At 43.5% G+C, this 10,641-nt stretch overlaps 2 protein-coding genes across 4 annotated transcripts; one reads left to right on the plus strand and one right to left on the minus strand.

The window, feature by feature from the left end:
• Positions 1-2,429: 2,429 nt before the first annotated feature.
• LOC133913749 (prolycopene isomerase 1, chloroplastic) lies at positions 2,430-7,972 on the minus strand. 2 transcript variants are annotated; one of them, XM_062356986.1, is made up of 10 exons: positions 7,658-7,972; positions 7,335-7,566; positions 7,081-7,191; positions 6,445-6,498; positions 5,917-6,223; positions 4,845-5,020; positions 4,119-4,277; positions 3,777-4,013; positions 3,113-3,444; positions 2,430-2,690 (listed from the first exon to the last, which is right to left on the minus strand). In XM_062356986.1, the coding sequence occupies exons 1-9, from the start codon at positions 7,864-7,866 to the stop codon at positions 3,130-3,132; spliced, it is 1,800 nt and encodes a 599-aa protein (XP_062212970.1). In that variant the 5' UTR covers positions 7,867-7,972; the 3' UTR covers positions 2,430-2,690; positions 3,113-3,129. The 2 variants fall into 2 exon arrangements, with proteins under 2 accessions (XP_062212970.1, XP_062212971.1); XM_062356987.1 differs by having other exon boundaries at positions 4,845-5,036; positions 5,936-6,223; positions 7,658-7,971.
• Positions 7,973-8,175: 203 nt separating this feature from the next.
• LOC133913751 (uncharacterized) lies at positions 8,176-10,598 on the plus strand. Of its 2 annotated transcripts, XM_062356992.1 has the most exons (7): positions 8,176-8,360; positions 8,456-8,523; positions 8,713-8,853; positions 9,318-9,359; positions 9,988-10,127; positions 10,259-10,354; positions 10,463-10,598. In XM_062356992.1, the coding sequence occupies exons 1-7, from the start codon at positions 8,191-8,193 to the stop codon at positions 10,589-10,591; spliced, it is 786 nt and encodes a 261-aa protein (XP_062212976.1). In that variant the 5' UTR covers positions 8,176-8,190; the 3' UTR covers positions 10,592-10,598. The 2 variants fall into 2 exon arrangements, with proteins under 2 accessions (XP_062212976.1, XP_062212977.1); XM_062356993.1 differs by lacking the exon at positions 8,713-8,853.
• The last annotated feature ends 43 nt before the right edge of the window (positions 10,599-10,641 follow it).

Below are 10,641 nucleotides of genomic sequence, written 5' to 3' on the forward strand. Positions count from 1 at the left end.
AGAGGATGCTGTAATAGTATTTTGAGGATGAAAATTTGAGGTAGCTGTTGGAGATGGTCTAATAAATATTGGGCGTGAGGGCAGCTGCAATATTAAGCCAGCTACTAATTTTATTTTGCAGATGTAGAGAAGAAAACTTTTTTTTTCCTCGAACGCGCAGGAGAACTGCGTGTCATTTCATTAAAGAAGAAGAATAAAATTACAAATACAAATACAAAGCCAAAACAGCCAATCAAAAACAAACAAACGCACCACTCACAAAGGAAGAACGACCCTAACAAACCCCAGGAAGGGTCCTAGGCTACCCAGCCAACAAGTTTTGGAGCCCTGCCGCTCCGGCCATGCACCACATCGCCCCCTCATCAGCAATCAACCTCAAAAGCCCTGCCAGATTAGGCGAGTCCCCATTAAAAACACAAGCATTGCGATGCTTCCAAATCTCCCAAGCAACAAGGATGATGAGGGTATTAAGACCCTTTCTTTTTTGCTTGTCGACCATCTTGAGCGCTCGGCCCCACCAATTAGAAAAAGAATCCAAACCAGGCTGAGGTGAGATGGATTGCATCCCCACCTTCGCAAGAACAACAACCCAGACCTGTCGAGCAAACACACAAGAGACCAACAGGTGATGGATGGTTTCACTACTTTGATCACAAAGAGGACAGGCTGCTGGATGAGGGAGCCCTCTCTTAGCCAATCTGTCCGCCGTCCAACAACGACCCAAAATGGCCAGCCACACAAAGAAACGACAGCGAAGTGGCGCCCAGGTCTTCCAAACGCGCTTCCAAGGCGCAAACCGGATGGATCCAACAAAAAAAGCGCCGTATGCAGACTTACTCGAATAGTCTCCAGATTCAGCAAATCTCCAAACATGATGGTCCTGAACACCCTGATGGAGTTCAAAGTCCTCCAATAAAACCCAAAGTTGCAGATATTCACTAATAGCCTGCGCAGAAAGCGCGCCTTTGATATCGGCCACCCAACGTCGATTCTCTAGTGCTTGCTGAACTGTTCTTTGGTTGATTACTCGCCGGGGCACCAAGGTAACAAGGTGAGGAGCCACCTCAGCCACGGAACGCCCATGAAGCCAGCGCTCAGTCCAAAATTTTGTGTTACCCCCGTCTCCAACCACAGTGCTAACCGCTATAGAGAACAAGGCCTTAACATTTGGGTGCACCTAGATCTGTAACCCAGCCCAAGGCCTTGTCGAGTCCGTCTTCTGCAACCACAACCACCTCATCCGAAGAGCCCAACCAAAAGTCGACAGATCGTGAATACCCAGCCCTCCAAATTGGAAAGGCCGACACACCCGAGGCCAAGAAACCAAGCAGTTGCCGCCATTAGCTTGATCTCTTCCTTTCCAAAGAAACCCCCTTCTGCGCTTATCAATCTCCTTAAGTGCCCACTTCGGAAGATCCATAGCAATCATATTATAAATAGGAGTCGCCGAGAGAACCGCCCGCACCATGATTAGCCTCCCAGAACGGTTCATCAAAGAGGCCTTCCACCCAGGAAGATGATCAGCAACCTGAGTGAAAACTGAGTGAAGATGAAGATAAAAACTAACTGTTAGCTTGCATTTTAAAGATATAAAGAAGGATCTTGGATAGTTATCTTTTAATTAAGAGATAACTTTAAGCATGAATTAGATCTTATCTCAGCATCTCTATTCTACATAAAGAAAATCAAACGATAACTCTAAACATGGAGTAGATCTCAGCATCTTTATTCTCCGTAAAGAATGGAGAATTAGAAACTATGAGACCTGTATAATTTGAAAAAATATGCTCTAATTCCAATCATTAGGAACTGCCCTGAGTTTTGAAGGTGAAGTGAGGTGACACCCCTGATGTGAGGCTGCAATGCTTGTTGCAGTCAGTTTGGCAGTGAAAATCTTGGATTGATGGATGTGAGTTTGACTTGGAAGTGACTTGTGACGTGCAGGTGGTTTTTTAAGAAGCAACTTGTGTTTAACTGGTAAAAGAATGCATCAATTGATCTGTTCTTTTCCATTGCTGAAAATGTACGTCAAATTTGCAATTATACAGATTGACTTTCGGATGGAACTTTAAACCATCTTCCATGAATAAAGCACATAAATTAGAAAGATGACCTTTTATCAATATACAATTATGATAGATTGGTTTGTAATTTCCAAAAAAATAATGATTTAGTTTTGCACAGCTGCTGCTCTAATCAACAGATTGAACAACCAGTATATGTTGTTGAATGACTTTCAGCTAACTGCGACTTCGGTTGTACAATGCATCTATTCTACTAACACAAATCCACACATGGTTCGCCGTACCAGAAAAATATCGATAAAGGCCTGCATGTGCCACAGAGCTTTCGGCGCAACAATACAACAAGCATGGTTCGCATCAGGCGACCACTCTGTCAGAAGCTGCATCTCTCTGAACAAGGTGGGGTAATACAAACTTCATGTATATCCGAATCAGTACTGTACAACATAATGCAACAGTTTTCCTGTTCTTATTTCTGGCTATTAAGCATTTCAGCATTGCACCGTGGTTCTTTTGTAAACAACACCTAGGTTACATAGGTAATGAGCTGATGTTGTAAACCTCCCGTTCATGGTTCATCCATATGCTCTTTTCATGGCCTCAATAGCCATACAGAAATTTTGGTTTCCTTTTTATGTATGTACGCATATCTACTGATCTGCTTGCCTGCAACCAGAGAAACTTGATGTAAAATGGGAATCAAGGTAGACAAACACAGAGGCAGTCACATGCCTTTTGCCCATATGAATAACAACAAACAAGTGGTGGTAACAAAAAGGGGGCACTCAAAAGGTCCTCGAGGATAGCTGTTCTGTTCATCCTCATCATGCTACTGTCATTCATTGACCAAGTCAAATGGGCCTCACAGCCACAATTCCAGATTGCATATGCTACTGTAAAGTGCTCATGTGAGCTGTGCTGTGAGAAGTAGAAACATCATTATTCTAAGGGGGTTGCAGCTGGACTCTGCATGTGAGGGTGATAAATTTGTTGTGATGTCTGTGAAAAGCTCCACTACACAAAGTATTTTGATGTAGTTTCAGTAGGCAACACACTATACCTATAGAATGCAATGATACTATACTTACCAGGACATCTCTGCCACTCAAATTCCAACGGCGTCAAGAAGCTCTGAATGTTGCGACACTGAGACTAATGTGTTCGCGACGATTGCACCGCTCGCTGCGACTGCCGGTACTCCGATTCCTGGAAAAGTCGAGTCACCGCAGCAGAACAGCTGGGGGACTGGTGTTGCTTGCCCAGGGAAAGTGGCTTCTCCGGCTTTTATGGCTGGACCATAGGTTCCCCTATTCCTTCGGAGAAATCTCTTATGCGTTAATGGTGTCCCGATCAACTTCACATCGCATTTTTCTCTGCTAAATCGTGGACCAAGAGCAAGCTCCACAGCTTTCCACATCACCTGAAAGTTTGGATTATAATGTCAGTCCAGACAACAAAGTTACTTCTTACAGGCAGTTGATGGTCTCCTTTTCAAAAACTTGGGTCAGTTTGATGACTTCTGCGCTCAGCTTTCGAGCATTTCTCTCTTTTGACTAGTATTTCACTATCATTATCAGATCTTGCTTAGACAATGTAAATGATCACATGCGCTAAAGAACTCGACCGATGAGGGTGGACACATGAAACTTCCAAGAAATATCTAAAGCAGGGAAATGAATTCAAAATGCATTTTGACTAGTATTTCACTATCAAAATTGGAAGTATAGCATAGCAGTTCTCTCTATGATGTACCTCGGAACGTTCTTCCTTCAGCCTTCGGTATTCTGCGCTTTTCCGATCCAGCCCCTCCCACAAACTGAAAGGTTCTGTTCCTGGCGTATATGCATGAAGGATGTGCTTTCCAGGTGGTGCCAGGCCCTTACCAAGAACACTAGGAACTGATATTAACACAACATTCTGTTCACCATCAACTCCTTTGTTCCAATCATTAACCACAATGTGATGGATTCCAAGGTCCTCTCTAGCATTCTGTTTCAGTAATGTTGGCGGTTACAGTAAGCGACGTAATACCAATGTGGAAACACAGATCTTTGCGAATAGATTTCACTTCAGATGAAGTATACGACTACAAACCTCTGCATCAAAACCTAGGTGGAGATGCATGAACGAATCACATTGTGGAGTTGCCTTCACTTTGTCTTCGTATGTTTTTGGGACAACATCTGGTGGTAGCAGATCCAAAGTATCCCACATAGATGCATTGCTAACAACCGCTTTCTTTGCACGTACAACCTGCAGAGGACATAATTCCCGACAAGATTTCAACAGCTGCATCTTTCTTCAAACCATAGGTAGCATGATGGAAATCAATGTGGGGAAAATGTTTATTCACTGGCCTAGACTAACATGTGGCACAATCATGCCACTCAAAAATAGATGCACAAGACAACAAGGTGGCAAATTTTTGCCATATTGGCCTACATCATTTCAATGGTCTGCCACTACTTGAAAAGGATGGAGCATGGCCTAAACTGAATATAATATGCAGTACTGAGGATAACACTTAATTTGCTTTTCACATAGAAACTATCTATTGATTTGGTGGATCGTACCTTCTGATTAAAGGCCTTTTAGCATCTATAAAGAACAAAATATTGCGAAATGTCACAAAAAGACAAAATAATTGTCCATTATAGCTACATGACATCTGAATCAGAAACTCACTCATCATTGCTGTTATTGGCTTTATGGCCATGACAAACCACTAATTTCCCACAAGTTTTTTTCTTTTTCCTTTTTTTGGTTTTAAAATAGAAATATTTTATTTTGTATGCAAATAAAATATCCTCTGGAGCTTACTTGTCCACTTTGTAGCTTGACACCAACCGCTCGGCCATTCTCAATTAAGATCTTTTTGACATGAGAACTAAGAGCAAGTCTGCCACCAAATTTTTCAATACCGCGCACAAGGGCTTCTATTATTGCTCCACTTCCACCCAGAGGGTACTCAAGCAAGCATCCTGGTTTATACCATTCTGCAAACATATAAACCTGAGGATGTAGTTAGACCAAATGATCAGCAGAACACCGCATACTTTAGATTTTAAATTATCCAACTAATTTTGAATGGGCATGCACGACAGGAGGATTGCCAATATGTAGATGTTAAGATTGAATGATGAGGAAGAAACAGACAACAATAGCGATCTCATGATTCTTGTAAGTTGTAACAGTAATTGGCATTCATCACTGGAGAAGTATGCTGCTACCCTGCACAATTCAGTCCCAGTACAAATATAATCACTATGATGGCCATTGCATTGCTTGGTTTAGATGGGAGTGACTTACTGTATATCACCTGGTACATAAATCCTAGGTAGGGTTATGTTACGATAAGATTGTCGCAAGTTTAGATGCAGCAATGGTATGAAAAGACAGTAAGGGTATATCCTGGCCAACATCAGTATAAATGTTTATATGAAAGGACGGGGGAATGTTACAACAATACTCTCATTTTCATGAGTAATTTTATCATGCTCCATCAGTCCTCACCATCCAGGATCTATGCACCAACAAAAATTATTCACACAGATTGTGCAATAAAACTATTACATCTATTCGATTCACACAACACAAACTTTTTCTTAAAGAAAGACACAACACAAATTTGTTTTAATACAGTTCATGTTCATGCATCTGGTCTATCACATCACATCTGGATTAATGACAGTTCAGGAAACTTCAGATGCATAGCCCTTTCATTTTCTGTAGTAATTAGGGTGCCTCAACCTAAATGTAAGGCCACAAGCGATGAATACTGAATTTGCTCACACGCATCATTTTTTTGCATATCACACATGTTACTGTTTTGATAATGCACAGTTCTCATGATGAGCTAAAGCTAGGGGAAGCACTGAAGAGGAAATTTAACCTGTTGGAACATAGATTACCATTTCTGCAGACAGAGTGCTATCAGATTTGACTCCAGCAAGTAGAAAGCACAGGAGATCGATCCAGTTACGAACAAAGGGATTTTTCAGCTCCAGCGAATTAACAATCTCTGAGAATGGCCGTAGAAGTTTTGTAGCGCCCAGAGCTCCTTGGGGTCCCATTTGTATGAATGATTTCAACAGAGAAGGAGCGTATCTACCGGCAGCTGTGGAGAGAACGCCCAGATCACCTCGAATGGAAAGTGGAGGCAAAGCCATTGCAGCTGCAGACAGAGGAATAACTGCATCCTGAGATTGTTTTCAGTATGGTATTAGCACATGTTTTAAAGAAATATAAGAGTATCCTAAAATACAAACTTTGCATGATTTAAAAGTGTATGTGAGTACAAACACACAAATAACACAACGCTTAGTGCATTACCCATGCATTATTCAGCAATCCAAAGAGTCCATCAACAATTAGAAAAGCCTATACCAAAGACACTAACTACCAGATGAACGAAACTTACAAGAAGCTTTTTCCACTCCCGGACAGCATCGTCGCCAACAAATGTCTCAAGGTCCTGAAGGAATTATAAGTCAGGGTCCAGTCAAGAGTGAGAACATTCCAACACAAACAAAATGCTAACAACAAAAATCGATAACTGTGTCACAGCATTGCTATACGTCATGATCCGTGCTGGTAACTCCAAAAGTCTTAGCCAACTACCACGGCAGCAATCCATCCCCCAGTTTCAAGGTTTCATTTCCCCCTCATCATTCTCTTTCTTTTGATCACAGCAGCAAGGTGTGCGCAGTGGAGCATACAAAATCACGAGGTATCAATCAAGGACCTCTTTCTCCAGTATCACGAAAATGATCATAAATTGCACCATATATGATTATCATATGACTAGATAATATGCTTAACACTTAGGGCTATTTGTATGTGGAGTACTCTAAGAAAACAACTCTTCTTTGATTGCTTCACTTTTGTCATCAAAAGCAAACAACATCAAAAATTACTTCTTTTACGAGGATACCCAATGATTAATTACTAACTAGAGAATGATCAAACATATGATTTTTTTTTCCTCGAACACGACCGGGAATAGCTCGTCATTGTATTAAGAAGAATAAAGGGACCGTTCCAATTGATAGCTTACCTTGAGGAAATCAGTTGGCCCGATCCGCGAGAGGAACTGGCCTTCAGGTACATAAACCATCCAAGAGTCATACGACGCACAAGGTACCGATTCGCCTAGCGCATCAAGGACCTGAGCAGTAGACATCAGAGCAACTTCAAGCTCTAACGTAATCAACATTGGCAGTTCACCCAACTTCCAAAATGCCAAAAAAAAAGCTATGCTTGTGTAGTTGTGTTGTGTAATATGCACAATCAAGTAGCACCTGGGCTCACCTGAGCGAGTGGATTTGCCTGGGGACCTCTGGACTGGAACCCGGAGAACAAGGACGGCCCCGAGTCGAAGCTGAATCCCTTAATATCGAAAGAGTGCGCGGCGCCTCCCGGGCGATCATGGCTCTCGAGCACCAGCACATCCTGGCCGTACCTCGCCAGGAGCCCCGCACAGCACAGCCCGCCGAGCCCGCTGCCGATCACGACGACGTCCGCCTCCGGTCTCTCCACCGCCCTGATCCATCAGAAACCAACAACAACGATGAGGCGATGAAGATGTGATAATCTCTCCCAGTTCAAAATTTGAACGGTCAGTTGGTGCGTACCCGGAGAGCGTGCGGTTCTGGCCCTCGGGGTAGGAGGGGTCGGCAGAGCACTCATCGGCCGCCACAGCCCGGCAGCGCGAGGACGGGGCGGGCCGGCGCTGCCTTGGAGCGGCGGCGCCGATTGCCGGACGCGCACGCGGCGGAGGGGCTGCAGGGTGGTGGCGGCGCGGAGGCTGCAGCGCGCGGGAGGCCAATGCGGAGGCCGCCATCTCGGAGTCGGAGCGGTGAACGGAGATGGTGCCGCGGCGCGGGCTCTCGTGCGCTCCCCGAGGCGAAGGCGAGACGAGTGGGAGACGAGGAGGAGGGAGAGGAAGGCGAGGGAGTAGAGTGAGTGAGGCCGCGGTTGGAGACACGTGGCTCCTCGCCGGCCGTTCTCCGTTCGCGGCAGCCGATGCCCCGCCATCGTCGGGTCGGCGGGGAGCCGAGCCCGTCGTGGATGAAAAGCCCTGGCCCGTCTAGGTCCAGTATACTACAAATGGGCCTTCAGTATCGATCCGGCCCATTAAGTTCGGCCCGCCTAAACGGGACGGGGAATGAGGGAGGCATGTATACTGGGCTCGCCTCGCCGTCGCCGCCGAGCTCCGTGGAAGTTGAAGGTCGCAGCCAAGGGAGAGGCTCCAGCTATGCTCGAGGCGCCGCCGCCCGCCGTGGCAGGTGGGGAGGAACGAACTTGCCGCAGCGTCTTCCTGGAGTTCATGACCAGGTATTTCATCCTTCTTCTGCCATCTGAATTCGTTTCTATTTCGACTAAGATTTCCATGAACCTGCGGTGTGCTGATTCCTCCATATGTGGCACAGGGTGGCTCGGTTCGGGGAGCTAGCTGAATCCGGGAAGCGATTGCTTGTCAGATTCCATCAGGAGCTAGGTTAGCAATTCTGATATGTCCTCCATCTCCTTTTTTGTGAGCACAATTGATAACCCGGAAGTCTCAGTTTCTATGACCCACTATGCCTAATGCCTTTACTCAGTAACATTAATATGACATCTTGTACTGTTTACCAGTAATTTCTGTATACATGTCTTTGATTGAAGGCACTGAACCACCTCACTTCAGAGTATTTTCGAAGACCGCAGGTTCCCAAGGAATCGAATGTCATGAGTGAGATACTTAAATCGAATTGCACTGGCAGGATGAGGTCATATCTTGAAGCTCGCTGTAGAGTTCAGTGCCGTAACATCTCAAACATAAATCAGCGTGAGTTATTTAGCTTTAATAATGAAAATCTTTCTTTTTCTTGTATGCAAATGATTGAGAACCAAGCAATAGCTCGGTTGGTAGAGCCTTCAGTTGAGTAGCCGCCCAACCGGGTGCTCAAAGGTCCCTGAAGGGTTCGGTACTCCACTCTCTTAAGACAAAGCCAAGGGGACGTCTTCTCCCCGTGATTGAGTTTTTTTTGTATGCTAATGATTGATATGATTTGCTTATCTGAACTCACAGTGTACCATAACTCATGTAGTACTATAGATGTGATTATGTGAGGTTCCGACTATAAAAAATTATTTCATATTGTAATTCTGATAAAATTCAATGTATCTTGCTGTGATTCTTGGCTTTCATTGTTGAAATACAAGCTCCGAAGAACATAATTGTTCGTTTCTCAATGATAACTCCATACCCTTTAATTCGTTTGATGTTGAATTTTCTTTTTCTTGCACCAGTATGTTCATGTGAAGATGGACTTAAAGATCATATCAATAAAGGTAGTTGTTCGTTCTATATGAGTTTGTTAATTTTATTCTGTTCCCAAGCATTTCTTTTAATTGTAAACAGGTAAAGCATGACCTTGCATCAATTCTTGTGCAAGATCAACAAATTTCTTCGTTACTGCAGCAGTCATTTACTTGTGACTCAAATAGATGTATTCTCATGTTGGAAAGAGAAGTTCAAATCAATTTATAAAGGGACAATATTGATTCTCATGCTGAAAATGCAACAATGATAACATAGAGTAACTATTACTGTTCTGCCAAGAGATCCTTTTCAGAGACCAACTTTATGATCACCAGTTACTGGACAGTCCTTGCGTAGTTCTGTGTCTTGCATTTGTCATGTACTAGTTAGTGTACACCACTGTTTGACCCTACATTTTTCCAAAGTTTTTTTTTTTTGGATTTTGAGAATGGGCAGGAGTACTGTCTATCTTTCCATTAATACGCAAAGAGGAATAACAGTTGGCCAATGATAAGCAAAATAATGCATCAATTCCACTTTAATGCTCTCTTCAATTCATATTTTAAAGCTTGAGCTATGGGGTCGTAATTTTGCATTTTATCATGTTTGTGAAGCTCTTAAATCCAATTGACCTGTTGTTCTTTTATTTGCTCTAAGTTAAGACATTGCTTGAAGAGCTTGAATGTTTAGTCGAGGATGTTTATGGCATTACACTAACTGCCAGTTTAAGTGCTTTGGAAGTTTCGGACAGTCCTTCCATTGATAACAAGCTGAAGAATGAGCCTTGTTTTATGGAGGTATAAGTCTCTGTTCCCACATTTCCTTTGCTGTTCTGTTACTTTTGGTATTCTGTTGAACAGAAAAAACTTGCTGTTGGCACCTGTGAAGTGAAATGGAAACCGGGTAACATTTTTTTTCCACATTGCAGGAGAAGCAACAAGCAGACCAATTGGACAGCGATGTATCGCTTGTTACAGTGATGGTTATCGTTCATAAAATGTTGAAGCTTGACTATATGATGCAGGTAATTTTGCATCCATGTGTCCTCCGTATGTTCATTTGCTTTTCCGCTTTATATTCCAATACCGTTTATGTTATCCTTTTTGATTAAGAAGGCTGCTTTCCCCTGCAGGAAAAGATTGTCAGTGCATTATCCCCTAAAACACCATCATCAGAGCTTGAAGGATACTGCCTCATGTGGGATTTGCGCCCATATGTCGATGACAACATGATGCATCTTGCGTGGACAATGTCTCCATGAAACTTTGGCTTTTGCGGTGACAGCGATACAAGGGGACAGAACTTGCAGTA

Source organism: Phragmites australis, chromosome 3 (genome assembly GCF_958298935.1).
Source record: "Phragmites australis chromosome 3, lpPhrAust1.1, whole genome shotgun sequence".
Classification (NCBI taxonomy): Eukaryota; Viridiplantae; Streptophyta; class Magnoliopsida; order Poales; family Poaceae; genus Phragmites; species Phragmites australis.

Coding starts and splice junctions, on each gene's coding strand:
- LOC133913749 (XM_062356986.1), bottom strand. CDS start 7,866: ATGGCGGCCTCCGCATTGGCCTCCCGCGCGCTGCAGCCTCCGCGCCGC. Junction 7,567..7,657: donor CAGAACCGCACGCTCTCCGG/GTACGCACCAAC, acceptor CTGATGGATCAG/GGCGGTGGAGAGACCGGAGG. Junction 4,014..4,118: donor ACCTAGGTTTTGATGCAGAG/GTTTGTAGTCGT, acceptor TTACTGAAACAG/AATGCTAGAGAGGACCTTGG.
- LOC133913751 (XM_062356992.1), top strand. CDS start 8,191: ATGAGGGAGGCATGTATACTGGGCTCGCCTCGCCGTCGCCGCCGAGCT. Junction 8,854..9,317: donor CATCTCAAACATAAATCAGC/GTGAGTTATTTA, acceptor TTCTTGCACCAG/TATGTTCATGTGAAGATGGA. Junction 9,360..9,987: donor TAAAGATCATATCAATAAAG/GTAGTTGTTCGT, acceptor ATTTGCTCTAAG/TTAAGACATTGCTTGAAGAG.